The sequence below is a fragment of the Arvicola amphibius genome, chromosome X (genome assembly GCF_903992535.2).
Source record: "Arvicola amphibius chromosome X, mArvAmp1.2, whole genome shotgun sequence".
In the NCBI taxonomy this organism is placed as follows: domain Eukaryota; kingdom Metazoa; phylum Chordata; class Mammalia; order Rodentia; family Cricetidae; genus Arvicola; species Arvicola amphibius.
The window spans coordinates 42,595,447-42,612,660 of NC_052065.1; the positions used below are offsets into that span (position 1 = coordinate 42,595,447).

Here is a 17,214-nt window from a genome sequence, read left to right on the forward strand (position 1 = left end):
GAAAATTGCTTTCTTTTTTAATTTTAAAAGTCCATTTAGAACATTTACTTTTAACTGACATAATCTATCGCCTCACAAGGATCTACAGCTTTATTTTCATAAGTCATAATTTACAAAATCACACATAACTCTAAGCTACTAAATTAAATGCAGATTTTATTCAGTTAGAGATTCATAGCCCATTTTTACATGTCTCTAAGCTCTTTACCCTAGGCCATCTTCCCGCAGGTCTTTACATTATAAAATTACCTACTTGTTATTGTGTAGGTCACCTCTTTCTATAAAGGCTACACTTGGATTATAATGCCTTTCCTACTTTTGATACTTAACTCTGACTACTCCATATTCCATGCTCCTTATGACCAAATGACACTTCGTTCCTTCTCCAAACCTCCAGAAAACATTAATAAGAAAGAGTGTAAATGATCAAAGTACTAGAGCAAGTATACTGGGCTCTGGTCAGCATCCAAAAGATAAAGATAGAAGAAATCAAAAGGAAAAGTTATGTCTTTCTGGATCAGGACTCTGAACAGTAGAGATACCCAACAGAACCTTATAGTGGATCTAAAGTGGCTGTGTTAAAAAGAGCAGGGATTGAAGGCTACTTCCCACTTTCTCTTCTATAAGGTTCAGTGTGGTCGGATTGATATTGAGGTCTTTAATACATTTGGGCTTGAGTTTTTTTTATGTTTTTTTTTTATTAAAGATTTCCATCTCCTCCCCCTTCCCTCCCCTCCCTTCCACCCACACCCCCACTCCACCCCTCTCCAAGACAAAGCAATAATGGAGAAGGTGCCTGAACTGGCCTTCCCCTGTAATCACATTGATGACTACCTTAATTTTCATCATAAAACCTTCATCCAGAAACTGATGGAAGCTAAGCACTGGGACAAGCTCCCAGAGGCCAGTGGAAGAGAGGAAGGAGTGGTAATATGAGCAAAGGGATCATGACTACGATGGAGGTACCCACCCAAACTAATGGGAACAGCAGAAAACCAGTATAGGGCCAAAGTAGTCCCTCTGAATGTGGGTGACAGTTAGGTGGGTTGAGCAATCTGTGGGGCCACTGGCAGTGGGACCAGGATTTATCCCTAAAGCTTTTTGGAGCCCATTCTTTTTGGAGAGTTACCTTGCTCAGTCTAAATATAGAGAAGAGAGTCTTGGTCCTGCCTCACAGTGATGCATTAGACTTTTTGACTCCCCGTGGGAAACTTTTCCCTCTTTGAGGAGTGGATGGGAGGTGGAGTGAGGTGAAAGTGGAGGGAGCAGGAGGAGGGGAAGGAGTGGGAACTGGGATAGGTATGTAAACTGAGAAAAGATCGTCTAAAAAAATAAATTAAAATAAAAAGAAAAAAAAAGAGCAGGGATTCTAGGACAGAAAACTATATTATCTCACTAAAAACATAATTATTTCCCATATCTCTTTACCACAGCTTATAAGGGATCTGTCTTCCTGAAAAGTAGTCACCTGGTCATGTGATTAAGTGTTTTATTTTTAAAATCAATTAATTCTGTTAATGATTTATATGTGTATGTGCATGTTTGTACTTCAGTGAGTTTATGTGAACTATATGCATGAAGGAGCCTGCAGAGGCAGGAAGGCAGTATCAAAACCCTGGGAACTGAGTTAATCTGTCAAAAAGGGATGTTACTGAGGCAGCATAATGCCAAAAAAGTAAATTTATGTCCATATTTCAGAGAATATCCCTTGGGTAAAAGTTGAAATTTGAATACCAGTATCTTTTTTTTTATTAAAGATTTCCATCTCCTTCCCTCCTCCTCCCTCTTCCCTCCCCTCCCTTCCCATACCCCCACTCCACCCCTCTCCAAGACAAAGAGCCATCAGGGTTCCCTTCACTATGTTAAGTCCAAGGTCCTCCCAACTCCCCCTAAGTCCAGGAAGATGAGCAACCAAACTGACAAGGCTCACAGTGAGCCCGTCCATGCTGTAGAGATCACGTTCATTGCCGTTGTCCTTGGTTTCTCAGTCCTCCTCCACTGTTTAGCAGTATCTTTTACATGACATTGGAAGTCATAAGTACTAATGGAAAGTAATTTGGGAATAAAGGAATGTTAGGAGGAGGCTGCTAGTTAGTTCCCAGCTGCTTACCTCCAAAATAATCACACAGCAACTATATTATTTAAAACTCTGCTTGCCCCCTTAGCTCTAACTTCTTATTAGCTAACTCTTACATATTAATTTAATCCATTTCTATTGATCTGTGTATCACCACATGGCAGTGGCTTACTGGCAAAGTTTCAGCATGTCTGACTCTGGCGGTAACTCCATGGCTTCTCCCTGACTCTGCCCTTCTTTCTCCCAACATACAGTTCTGTCTTTCTCAGCTACCTAAGTTCTGCCCTGATATAGGTCCAAAGCAGTTTCTCTATTCAATAATGGCAATCACAGCATACAAAGGGAAATCGCACATCAAAGGAAAGCTGTGAAAACAGCAAAAAGTCCACTCTAGTACTGACCTAAGATAAGGATACAGAGGAGACAGTAAATCTGTAGAAATGAACATAGAAAATTCAAAATATCTTAATCCAAATGAAGGCAATTTTAAGCTTAGGCAGAAATAAATTATACTGCATTGAAGATTATTATCCACTCATTTGATATAACCATATCAACTTTTGGAAATAAAGACTAATATGTATAAAGTCAATGATTTAATTTTGCAAAGCTATTTCTTCTAAGACTATTTCTCTATTTTTTTCATTCTAGAGAACGCTGATTTGTTTTTTGATGATATATATTTTCATTCTTGCAGAAAATAAAAGACAATCTGCAACAAATCTCAGGTCGGATTGATGCTATTCACACCAAGAAGACAGGGGCCTTGCAAAGTGCCACCTCTGTGGAAAGGGGGAAGCTACAGGAAGCAGTGGCGCAGCTGGATTTCCAGTGGGATAAAGTTAACAGAATGTACAAGGAACGACAAGGGTAGGTAGCATTTTAATTGTCCTGAAAGGTTATATAGCAATTTTCAGAAAAATTTAAAATTCACTCAAATAGTTTTCATGGGTAAAAAGACAGAAAAGGAAAGGAAAATATATTACTGTAACATTGTTTGCATATTACATCATCCTCTAAAGATGCACATAATGTGAAGGCTATTTTGTTTTTTAATTAAAATGATATAAAATGTAATATATATATTTAATTCTATATGTGTCCCATGTATTTATAAGAGTTATGGTACTTTATAACAAAAAATCCCTTCATTTTAATTTATTATTTCCATTTGAAAGCTTATATTTATACATTTGACATTCTCTTTCCCTATAGCTCCCTATTTTTTAATATGGAAAGCTTATTTGTTTTAAAATCAATTTTTATAACTACCTTAAATAAAATACTTATCTTTTGAGTTAACTTTTAAAGGTATCCATATGCATTAGCCTCACATCACAAGAGCGTGAATTATTCCTTTAATAAATTTAGAATGCAAGTTTTCTCACCTCATAAAAATTTCAAATTTTGTAGTTTAAATATGTACTCCTTCATCTGCCTGAGAAGAATTAAAATTATATTAGATCTCTCATGTGTGTATTTATAGTCATTTTTATACTTTAGGTTTTAGTTTACTGTATTATACTCTGAAACAGATATTTCTGAGAATAATTTTAGCGTTTACCAATGATTATCTTTACTGTATTTCCAATTATCTTTCATCTAGAGTTATTCTTGTAAAGTATAATAAATTTAGTTCTGTAATATTATTTTCCTATGAATAAAATACTTACTCATTAATTCAGCATAAAAGGTTTTCACATGATCCCTATTTACCTAGATCTTGGCAACCCTACTTTTTGTCACATGTCATCTGCACTACAATTCTTCTGCATTGCGCTTTAGCAATATGAAATTGCTTTGCAGTTTCTAAAGTGTTTTGTTTCCTCTTTATCTTTACAATCATATTCATCAGGATTCTCTTTAAATGCTTTACAGCTCTTGAAATCCATGATTATCAGTGGGCTAAGATAACTTGAAGCTTGAAAATTAGTTTATCACTTACTATAATAAATCCATAAATCATTTTATATGTAAAGTATTTCCAAATGTTGTTGTTACTTTATATGCAGTATATTCTTCGATGTGACCTTCTCTTACAATTTACTGTGTAGTAATAAAAATTGTAATTTAGGCTTTGCAAATGTGAGAGTATCTCTCCTCTGTTGAAGTAATGCAATTATCTCAACAAATGGTAAAATATTTAGTGCAACAATATCTAATTTTCTTGTTGATGAAGAAGATTAAACCAGCAATCTGATATAAATACTGTACAAGACAATCTTGCATTGCTACTGTAGTATATTTTCATACTCTGTGTGTACTAATTGTAAGTTACTGCAGGATTCTTCAAATGATGTCAGATTCATCACCTTTTGGAATGAATTCATTCCACTGTCTTTTGTGTGTTTCTACTTATTTTCTTGCATCATTCTGGGCTATGCACATATGCTAAGAACTGTTGGAGTTTCTTGAGTATTCAATGATCACTATGCTTTTGTTAGGGGCCATCCTTGAGGGGCGCAGCAGAGAAGGGCAGGTTCAGAGAGGAAGGAGTGAGCTAGGAATGATGCTGGGGAGAATCTTACAGCCTGACTGACTAGGAGTCAGATTGTTTCTTTATTTATACAGAATTCAATTAGCAGGGATGGATTCCTGTTGTTCTAAAATATAGATCATATCACATGTTTCACTTTCTCTCTCACCCCCTCACATCTCTTATTTATTATTGATAAACCTTGACAGAACAAAGTTATCTTATACAATCATTTTGCCTCAAGTTTAAACATAATTGATAAACTGTTATCTATTATAACCGTTTTTACTCATTAACCCCATAACCCAATTTTTACAAATCTAGAGGCATATGTCAACCTGTTCTCAGATAGTAGCTTTGGTTGCTTAGAGGATGCTAGACCAAAACAAAATTTGCAAGTCGGTCAAGGCAAATTGTTATATCCAAAGCAGTGTATTAACTCTTAATGGTCATAGTGCCCAAGAAATATCTACTAGCCAAACCTGCTTCAGATATTATTCAAATTCTGGAACAATACAAAGTTTACATTATATGTGTGTGTGTGTATGTGTGTGTGTGTGTGTGTGCACATGCACATGCATGCATATGTGTATGTATTTGTTTTTAAGTCTAATCCTGGCATTCTGTTGTTCCTTGTTCATATGACACCATAGTGGCTGTGCATATGCTAACTCATCTAAGAAAGGGAGGTCCTAACTTCTCATTTTTAAAATCATCTTTCCTCTATCCTTTGTTCATCAATATGAGTCTCTGTGTAGAGCAGAGGTAACTTCAGCTAATTGAACTTTGTTGTTCTATATGCCACACAGTAGCCTGAGTGTATAGTTAGTTGGAAGAGGCTTGCAATCTGATCTGTAGCCAACTCTTCTAGTTCACTGAATCTTGTTGAACTTTTAAAGTTTACTTTGTTTTGATTATCTTGTTCTGGAGTACTTACAGGGGCAAATGTTCCAAATATATCTCATAGCCTCATAAAGAGACACTATCTCCAAGGTGTGAGGAAGACCTTCAAATAGATAGGGACATCTCCCTAAAAGCAGGAGGAGGAATATGTTTAGGACATTCCTGATGAACCTTAGAAACAGTATTGCCTGGGAAAGACATGTATGATTCATAAGAAACTTTCCATCAATCCAATATTCCCAAACTGTACAAATATCAAAAGTCCCCCAAGTATGCAACAGGTGGAGATGAAAACCAAAGGCAGGATGGTGACGTCATGTAGCTTAGCCTTGCTGTATCTTTTTGTCAAGCAGCTGTGCTGGCCTTATAACTATTGTGGTTCCTATCAGATATGGCTGTGCCAAGAAATATGTAGCATTTTTACTCTCCAAGGCTGCTTCTTCACTTTATTCATACATCTGCTAATATGTGGTCAGTATGTTGACTTTTAACAGAGTAAAACAGTTCTTTTCATTTCACCTTTGACCCTAGACATAATATTGAAGCAGGAACACTAATGCTCATCCTTAAAGGAAGTAGCTGAAATTTCATACAAATCTGAGATATTTTGAATTTCTGGTGAGTAAGTAAGTCTCTAAACTCAATAGTCTTACTCTTTCTTGTTCAGAGGCCAAAATGGAATTCTCACTTTCATTTGGCCTTCTCAAACATTTAGAAGCGCTATCATTTTCTATGACTTTTACTGAAATCTCAGGTAAACACTTGTAGGTAATTGTTTCTAAACAGAAACTCTAGAGTTCATCTTCCTTTGGAATCGTGGCTTCTTCCTAGACTGACTGTGAATTCTTGATCAAAGTTCCTAGCTTTTATTCTCCCTATATTTAAAGTGGGAAAAGAATATTTTTTCAAACTGCTGTGTTGTCATGAGGAGTCAGTGAAAGATCACATGTATAAGGACTTTTGTAATGACAACATTGATCCTGTGACTCTGACACTTTTGATTTCTAATAATATATTATGTTTTTGCTTATTTGTTTATTTCATGTGGGGAGAGGGCATTCATGTTCTACTGGACACAAATGTAGTTCACAGGACTATTTCAAAAGATGTTTTCTCAGTCTCTCACGCGGATTCCAAGGAATGAATTCAGGTTATCGACATTGGCAGCAAGCACCTGCTGAGCCCATAGTTTATTTTTATACTTCCATATTTTTTCCTCTTACTACAGAGAGATGAGTTAGACTCAGTCTCTGCTTTGGATATCATTACAGATATGGAAACAAAATTGATACCCAGCCAGTAAGATAAGGGTAGATAAATATAAGATATGCTATTCTTACGGCAAGGGTGATTTCCCCAGTGATTGAAACTGAATCATCTTATTCAGACTCAGAGTGACTCAAAATATAGTACTTCTGTCATGATTCATTCCTTAAAAACAATATTTAAATAATTTTTGAGAATTTCATATAATATATTTTGACCATTTTCATACCCTTCTCCGTCTTCTCCAAGATCCACCACCATTCCATTACCTACCCAGGTTTGCATTTTCTCTGAAAACAAAACAATGTATTTTTATGCTGTCCAAATACCTCTGCTGTAGGGCAGGCCATGGGATATTATCAACATACCAAGGCCAAACCCCTAAATAAAATAGAATCTTCTTCTTCCAGCACCTATTATATGCTCATAGTTCTTAATACAGGGTGCAGCTTTGGGCCTACCTGTACCTTCTATGCTGGGATTTTGTTTGGCTTGGGCTTGTACAGATTTTGTGAGTATTGTCACTGTCTTCTAGTAGATATGCAGCCTTCCTGTTGTATGCAGAAAATGGTTCTTGTTAGTCATCTAGCATTTCTGAGTCTTACGAGCTTATCTTCTGAGACGCTTCCTCAGCCTTAGGGAGAGTGATATGATGCAGACGTCCCATTTAGGTCTGAAGAATGCTCTGCAGTGTCGTCTTCTCTGCATGATGACAAGGTCTGTGTTTTTGTGTTAATTGCTTAAAATGTAAGAAGAAACTCACTACCAGTGAAGAAATGTAATCATCAATCTTACCCACCTGAGAACCCTATGATTTACAGTAATTACGGAACTAGCAAAATACAGCTAACCACAGGTGCAGCAGTAGCATGAATGCTATGGCTTTAACCAACCACATTTTGTTCAGAATTCAAATCCATGCTATGGGACCTATACGTGGCATGATTGCAAACAAAAACTTGTGCCTAGTGTTGTCAAAGTTCCTATAAGGAATTTGGAATTTTTTTAAAAACTGCCTGCTGGTATTAGAGATGTATTATTCTTTCTGAAATCCTTCATACTGGTTTGCTAGTGGATGGTTTTATACCCATAGCATACTAGCAGCACTAATGGGGCTTAATAAGTTATCCAAATAAAGCATAAGTTTGGGAGTTGGAATGATTGGAATTTGCCAAAAGAATGTGTGGTGAAATGGGAATAGATATGATCATATTTCATTGTATACATGTATGGGGTTCTCAAGAATTAAAATATGATTTTAAGAAAACCTCTAAATGTCAGACACGCTGTATTGTTTTCTTTATTTTTTAATACAATTTTTATGATTTCTAAAGACAGTGATGAATATGTCATATGTTCACGAATTTACTCCTTAAAACTTCCGAATATAGCACAATTGAAACAGGATCATAAAAAAATCAAGCAGTTTCTAGACTTCAAATTGCTATACAGCCATAAGATGGCATTATTGTGTTACATCAAGTTTCAGGTCTAATATAAGATGGCGTTTTTATAAAATCTTCATTCCTCTTTGAAAAATCTATTTAAACAGATGATTCTGGGTGGATCTTCTATGTATATAAGTAGTTAAATTCAAGATTTTCTGCTTTATATATAATTTTAAGAAAACATAAAGTCAAAATCACTGCTTCAAATAATGTTGAATTTCTACAGCAAAATTCCTTTTAAATGGGTAAGAAAATCAGGATAAGTAAATATATATATATATATTGAGACAGTGCTTTTCTGTGTAGCTTTGGAGCCTTTCCTGGCACTTGATCTATAGACCAGGCTGGCCTTGAACTCACAAATATCTGCCTGCCTTTGCATCCCAAGTGATGGGAATAAAGCCATGTGCCACCACTGTGCAGCATAAGTAGATCTTTAAAATGGAAATTTATCACTTATGATGTTTCATAAAATCACTTAAATATTGGTAAATAAACATGTATGGGGAGAAAACAGTATTAAAGAAAGAACAATTGTCTAGCACTGTGCTAAGTAAAAGAAGCAAGACTAGAAAGAATATGTATACTTTTATTTTTTGTTGTTTTTGTTTGTTTGTGTTCTAACTTTACAGCATGCACTTGATTGGCTTTATTGACTGTTGTACATTTCATGTCTCCCCAATATCTATTTTAGATATACTGTCCAATAGTTGACAAGGCTAGTTTTATTTTTATTTATTAATTTTTATTCTTCTCTCATGCATTACATCCTGACATCCCTTTCTCTCTCTCCCCACTTTCCTACTGGGTTGTCTCATGAAGTTGCTGGCTGATGCCTCTCTGATGACAATTGGGCTAGGCATTAATCTGTGAGTATAGCAGAATATCATTAGGAATCATTTCCCAGACCTTTATTTACACCACCCCAACAGTCCTGCATGGTTCTATCCTGGGCCTCTGGTCTATCCTGCCTCTGGTTCATTCACTGTGAGTTTCTTCTTGTGGCACGAGCCTCCTTTTGGACTAGATATTGTTTGACCACTCCCAGACTGTGCCACCATTATTTCTGCACAATTTGAAGGCCGGACAGAATGTTTACCAACCCCACTGAAGGCTGATTTCCAAAATATAAAAAGAACTAAGGAAACTAGATCTCAAAAAACCAAATAATCCAGTTTAATAATTGGGTACAGATCTAAGGAGAGAATTCTCAACAGAAGAAGCTTAAATAGCTGAGAAACACTTAAGAGGATGTTCAACATCCTTACCCATCAGGGAACTACACATCAAAATGAATCTGAAATTCCAGGTTACATCAGTCAGAATGGCCATGATCAAAACCACAAGTGATAGCTCATGTTGGAGAGGATGTGGAGCAAAGAGAATACTCATTCTTCCATTGCTGGTGAGAGTGTAAACTTCCACATCCACTGCAGAAATTAGTGTGGTGATTTCTCTGACAACTGGGAATCAGTTTGGCACATGACCCAGCTATCTCACTCATGGTTAGGAATTTTTTTAGATTTAACATTTTCTTCGACTGACATATCAGTTTCTTCTACTGACTCTTCCATGCCTGAGATTCTTATTTCCAGCCCTTGTATTCTGTTGGTGATGCTTGGCTCTGTAATTTCTGTTTGCTTTCCTAGATTTTCATCTCCAGGATTCCCTCAGTTTATGTTTTCTTTATTGTTTCTATTTCCATTTTCTGGTCTTGCATTATTTTTCTCCACATGTTTGCTTTTTCTTGGCTTTATGTAGGAATATATTCAATTGCTCCAATTCTTTTGTTTGTATTTTCCTCAATTTCTTTAAGGAGTGTAAAGATTTCCTTTTGAAAGTCCTCTGTCATCTTCATAAAGTTGGTTTTAAGGTTATGTTGTTGATTGTGTTCTTATGCTGGTCTCTAGACATCTGAATTTGGAGTTATTATAGTTTCATGTGCTTAATTCTGAGTTTGTCGTTGTTATATGGGTGTTTTCTCCCTTGATTTCTGTTTCCTCTGTGGTATTCCAGCTTGAGTGACCAAGAATTCTCGTGGCTGGTATAGCCTCTGGTCCATCAGGGTACCTCTGCTAGGATTCTGGCAGCCTGTGTGGCCTCTGGGCTTCTGGGTGCAGGTGTGGTCTCTGGTAAAGCATAGAGGTTGGAGTTATAGAGTGCCAAACCATTACGAGGAGAGGGGTGGCTGCTGAAGGTGGCTGGGCATGCTCTGAGGAAATGTTAGTGGTGTGTGGACTGGGGAAGACCTTCTCTGGAGTTCTGGGTGCTAGTGTCGCCTCCAGTAAAGCAGTGGGAAGGAATACATATTGAATGGCACATCTTTTTAACTTAAAGACGAGCACATTCAAAGTTAAAAGTTATATGCAAGATCCTTTTTTCTTTTCTTTTCAAGTCTTCTTTAAATACAAGCAGCAGCAGTTTCTAGGTTTGTGTGGTGTTTAATTTCTTTATTGTGATGCTAATGATATAGAAGTTTCTTTTAATAATTCTTGCAATACCGAATGTTTATATACAATTTTTGCATAGATGCTATATTAGAGTGAAATTTATATATTTACAGATTGTAAAAGGGAAAAGAACCTAAAAACAAGAAAGATGTAAGCAGGATAAAAAATAGTTTTAGTAAACACATATTGCCTTGTGTTTGTTTGAACATTTCACCCTAAACCACTGAGAACACTTTATCATTTCCCAGGACAGCATAGTTAGGAAGGTTAGGGAGAGTACAGCTTTACAGAAAGTCTTTTCCCAGGCTGTCATTATCATTTTAAAACCACAACACCACATTTCAGTTGAATCTGAAATTGGAAGAGCTGGAAACTACTTCTGCAAAAATTTCTTCATTTTTTCCTTTGTTGGTGCCTCATAGATTTTACTGTCCTGTGCACAGCATGAAGAAAATAAAATAATGAATGAAATAATAACACTACACAGTAGATATCTGGGGTTTTAGATCCATGTTAGCGAGCTTGCCTCTCACACACAAGGCCATGGTTTCAATCTCTAGAATGGCATTAAACAATTAAAATACATGAAAACTTTAAAAATAAGGCTGGAAAAAAAAACCAAAACAATCTGATTTGAAGAGAAAATTCTTCAGTCATCTCTGGAAAACAAGCCTACCACTCTTAAAACATCTCCTTTCTCATTTGTTATTTCTCTAACACATGTAATAAATGATTTACTTCTTTTGTCAATATAAGGGACATCACTGCACACTGCCTACAGAGAAGGATAACACAGTAATTCCCATGCCATCACCTTATTATTGTATCTTCTAAAGTGGAAGCTACAAATACAGAAGCTTAATTTGGGATCATTTCCAGAATTGTTTGCTCCCAATAAAGCATTTATCTATGGCATTCGTAGCCTCTTCTATTTATTACAATGTCATATACAGTTGGAAAGATACATGAGAAGCATATAACAGATATTGATAATTCAAGCGATTGCCCTTTTCAGTTTTCAAATTAATCTCTACCAAATCTGAAGTTTTTTTTTAGGTGAGCATGAACCGTCATTTACCATTCTAGGTCTAAAAGTCTATATGCCAATATATTATAAATCAACTCCGAGTTTCTACATTATCTAGAATTAAGGAAAGAGGAAATAATTAACATGCCATGAACATGAGTAAGTTATTTATATCTCATTCCAAGATTTTTTTACTGTGAGAAATTGCATCAATTATACAGATAAGGAAAGGAAGATGTGATAACAGTAAGAATATGACAGTCTATAAAAATCTATTTAAAAATCTTTTAAAACATCATGATAGAGGGAAAGACTGCTTTGATTTTAAATTTCAATATTATTTTTAAAAATCATTACTAAGTAAACAACTTTATGCAGCCATTTTTAAATTTTCAGTATTTGTGTAAAAATGAGATCCTATGCCCACAAATATAGCAGAATTATTAAAAATGAAGACACATTGCAATTCAAAGTATTTAGAAATTTATACTTGACTTTCACATGTCAGATAGGTAACCTTATCTCATTTACCATATATTCTACTACATTGATTAGTCTGGATTAGTTTTTGATTCAGAACATAAGTAACTGCCTCGGTTTTGCTTCTTTAAACAATGCCCAGTGGTATTAAGTACACATATGGTAATCAATAATAACTGCTAATAATAGTAACAGAAACTACAGCTTGATAATGTTTAAATGTGACATTATGTGACATATGCCAGATACATCACAAACATTGGAGAATGTAAATCTCTTACTAACCCACCCTGTTGTTCTCTTTTCTGATCTATTGTCTACAGCTATGTAGCCATGAGTATTCAATTTCAAGTCTACCCTCCTCCCAAATAATTCTACTTCATGCTGTTTTGTTTAGTTATTCATATTTCTACCAAGTCTTTCATATTTAGTCATTCATATTTCTATAATCTAAATTAATCCCTAGCCAGTATAAATATCTTTTACTGGTCACTAAACACTGAAACAGCAGTTATGAACCAAATAGAGGAACCTGTGTTTTCATCCAGATGCCCCAAATGAATGGTATAACTTGATGTTAATGACACAGAAGTTTGTAACACTGAGGTTAAGACTATAAGAGGTTAAATGCACAGAGTTAGTATTAGCAGATTGTCTTTATTGGGATTTCTATTACTGTGAAGGGAAGCCATGACTATGGCAACTCTTCTAAAGAGAAGCATTTAATTGAGGTGATATTACCATCATTAGTTGAGGAGTCCATTTTCCTCATAGTGAGATATGATAGCATGCAGGCAGACAAGGTGTTGGAAAGGGAGGTGGGAGTTACACACCTTTCAGGCAATAGAAAGTGGAGTGAAGCTTGACCAAAGGAGACCTCAAAACCCACCTCCACCATGACACACTTCCTTCAAGGCCACACCTCGTAATAGTGCCACTCCCTTTGGAAGCCATTTTCTTTCAAACTGCCACATTCCATTCCCTGTTGCTCAAAGACTTGAAGCCATATCATGATGCAAAAATGTATTCAGTCCAACTTCAAAAGTCCCCATAGTATATAGAAGTCTCAAATTTATTTAAAAGTATAAAGTTCAAAACTGTTCAAAAATTCATACAATAAAAAACATTCATACAATATCTTAAATGTAATACCCGGTAAAATAAAAATCAAAAAGCAGATCACACATACTTCCAGCATATAATGGCACAGGACACACATTACGATTCACAAACATAAGGAAGGGAGCATTTGGAAATAGCAGACCAAAGCATGATCAAAAACTAGCTGGGCAAACTCCAAACTCTGAACCTTCATGTCTGATGTAAAAGTGTTCTTCAGATATCTGATTCCATTAAGCTTTGTTTATTATAACATATTTTTTCTCTTGGGCTTATTCCACTCTTGTAGACAGAAGTTTCTATTCTGCCTAGTCCTTAGCCATTCAGTCCTAACAAGACATGCAATGGCTTATATTAATTATAAGCTGTTTAGCATATCAGCTCTTACAACTTAATTAACCCATAATTTTTGTTTATGTTAGCCACATGGCTTGGTGCCTTTTATCAGGGGGACATTCTCATCTTGCTTTCCCTGTGTCTGGATAGCAACTGCAGACTAACAATTTTTTCTTATCAGAATTCTCCTAGTTTGGTTGCTCTCCCTTTACTTCCTGCCTAGCTACTGGCCAGTCAGCACTTTAATAAACCAGTATGAATGACAAATCTTTACAGGGTACAGCACACTCTCTTAGCAACTTTCATCAGCAAGTATCTCGTGGCTCTGACATCTCAAATATCTTGGCATCTCCAAGGCAATCATGGTATCAACTTCACAACTTCATGCAATGGCCTCTCTAGACCTCAATTTTGGGATCCCCCTGACACATGCTTAGCCTCTGTGGCTTTTCTTCTATCTTTAACTCCAGAACCACGTGGGTGAAGCTGCCAAGTTCTGCAGCTTGGTGGGTCTGGAACAAGGTCCCCTCATTTTACTGTGTTATCAGCTTTCCGTTTTACTGCCTAAGCTTGACTACCCTTGAACTTGCTCTGTAGATCAGGCTGATCTTAAACTCAGAGATCTGCCACCCTCTGCCCTCAGAGCTGGAATTAAAAGCATGCACCACAACAGCCCACTCTAAGCTTTTCTTTAATTGCTTTTCCCAAGTTGAATGCTTATCTGGGTAGTAACTTTCCCTATGATTACAACTCCCTTTATTTCATTTCTTAATCTGTTTATCCCTTGAGCACAGGACTTAACTCCATTTTACTTTCTGGTGCTCCTTTTCTCCTCAAATAATTGTCCTTGCTCAACTTGCTCCTTTTTATTATATATCTTCATTAAAGTTAACACTAGAAACCATACAACAGAGTCTATACTAAGCTCTTTTGAGATTTCCTTTGCCAAAACTCTCTACTTTAGCCTCAGGCAAACTTTCCAGACAATGGCAAAGAACAGCCATGTTCTTCCCAACATATCACAAGAATGATCTCTAGGCAGCATACTAAAATTGTTCTCTGAAACCTCTTCAACCAGCCACCCCCCCCAGTTCATCAAATCACAGTGAACACTGAAATTACCTGGCACGAGTGAGAAGGAGACACAGAATGCCAACAAACCCGCTTAGGAGTTTATTAGAGGGCAGTGTGCACAGGCCTGGGGATCGAAGTGCAGAGAGAGAAAGATAGCACGTCCAGCTTTTAAAGTCTGCCCTGCACATGCGCACTGGGGGTTAGCAAGACTATGTCACACTGATGACATAGATGATGGGTGACTCATGCATGCGCGCAAGGATTTAGCTGAGTCATACGTGGATGTAACCACTCATGGGCGCACTTGGGTCATGCAGGGCCTTTTGTGCCCGAGGGCCTGACCACACATGCCTGCCTTTAGAACCCGAAAATGCAGCCTTATCTGTGGATGGATAATTAGAAATACCACTGTCTTCCATGCGCCTACTGATATGACCCATTAAGCAACACTTAAAATATTCCACTGCTTTCTTAACCCAAAGTCCCAAAGTCCTAATTCCTCCAAAGAAAATCATGGTCAGGCCTATCCCAGTGACCCACTCCTTGGTACCAACTTCTGGCTTAGTTAGGGTTTCTGTTTCTGTGAAGAGACACCATGATCACAGTAACACTTATAAGGGAAAACATTTTTTTTTCCTCATGGTTTATTTTTTTTTCTCATGGTTTATTTTTTTTTATATTTAAAAATTTCCATCTCCTTCCCTCCTCCTCCCCCCTCCCTCCGCTCCTCCTCCCCCCTCCCTCCGCTCCTCCTCCCCCTTCCCTCCCCTCCTTCTCCCCCTTCCCTCTCCTTCCCTCCACCCATACCTCCCCTCCCTCCCTCTCAAGGCCAAGGAGCCATCAGGGTTCCCCACTCTATGCTAAGTCCAAGGTCCTCCCAACTCCCCCCAGGTCCAGGAAGGTGATCGACCAAGCTGAGAAGGCTCCCACAGAGCCCGTCCATGCAGAAGAATCAAGAGCCCAGCGCCATTGTCCTTTGCTTCTCAGTCAGCCCCCACTGTTGGCCACATTCAGAGAGACGGGTTTGGTCGCATGATCCATCAGTCCCATTCCAACTGGAGTTGGTGATCTCCCTTTAGTTCTGTCCCACCGTCTCCATGAGTGAACGCACTCCTCAAGTTCCTGACTTTCTCCCTCATGTTCTCGCTCCTTCTGCTCCTCATCAGGACCTTGGGAGCTCAGTCCGGTGCTCCAATGTGGGGCTCTGTCATTTTCTTCATCTATCGTCAGGTGGAGGTTCTATGGTGATATGCAAGAAATTCATCAGTATGGCTATAGGAACTGGCCTTTTCAGGCTCCCTCTCCTCAGCTGCCCAAGGAACTAACTGGGGGCGTCTCCCTGGAAACCTGGGAACCCCTCTAGGGTCAAGTCTCTTGACAACCCTCAGGTAGCTCCTTAAATTAAGATATATGCTTCCCTGCTCCCATATCCATCCTTCCTATATCCCAAGCATCCCATTCCTCTGAGCTCCCCCCATTCTCCCCTTCACACTTTTCTCTCCCCATCTTCCCTTGGCCCAGTCTTGCCCAACCCTCAAGTTCCCAATTTTGCCTGGCGATTGTGTCTACTTCCAATATCCAGGAGGATTACTATATCTTTTTTTGGGAGTTCACCATGCTAGAATACTACTCAGCGGTAAAAAACAATGACATCTTGAATTTTGCAGGCAAATGGATGGAAATAGAAAACACTATTCTGAGTGAGGTAACCCAGACCCAAAAAGATGAACATGGGATGTACTCACTCATAATCGGTTTCTAGCCATAATTAAAGGACATCGAGCCTATAAATTTGGGATCCTTGAGAAGATAATAAGAAGGTGAACTCCCAAAAAAAGGGAAAACATTTGATTGAGGTGGAGGCTTAAAGTTTCAGGGGTTCAGTCCTTTATCATCATGGTGAAACATGGCAGCATGCTGGTGAGATAGTGGAGATACATCTTGCAGGTAACAGGAACTGAAATGAGTGTCACACTGAGTGAAGCTTGAGCAAAGGAGACCTCAAAACCCACCTCCACCATGACACACTTCCTTCAAGGCCACACCTCGTAATAGTGCCACTCCCTTTGGAAGCCATTTTCTTTCAAACTGCCACATTCCATTCCCTGTTGCTCAAAGACTTGAAGCCATATCATGATGCAAAAATGTATTCAGTCCAACTTCAAAAGTCCCCATAGTATATAGAAGTCTCAAATTTATTTAAAAGTATAAAGTTCAAAACTGTTCAAAAATTCATACAATAAAAAACATTCATACAATATCTTAAATGTAATACCCGGTAAAATAAAAATCAAAAAGCAGATCACACATGCTTCCAGCATATAATGGCACAGGACACACATTACGATTCACAAACATAAGGAAGGGAGCATTTGGAAATAGCAGACCAAAGCATGATCAAAAACTAGCTGGGCAAACTCCAAACTCTGCACCTTCATGTCTGATGTAAAAGTGTTCTTCAGATATCTGATTCCATTAAGCTTTGTTTATTATAACATATTTTTTCTCTTGGGCTTATTCCACTCTTGTAGACAGAAGTTTCTATTCTGCCTAGTCCT

The 17,214-nt window shown here is 37.5% G+C and overlaps 1 protein-coding gene across 1 annotated transcript in view; it reads left to right on the forward strand.

Annotated features, from left to right (window-relative positions):
• The window catches only part of Dmd (dystrophin), a 1,847,711-nt gene that overhangs the window by 643,298 nt on the left and 1,187,199 nt on the right, over positions 1–17,214 (forward strand). The window contains 1 exon segment of the mRNA XM_038316167.1: positions 2,775–2,947. Coding sequence (XP_038172095.1) covers positions 2,775–2,947 — 173 coding nt within the window.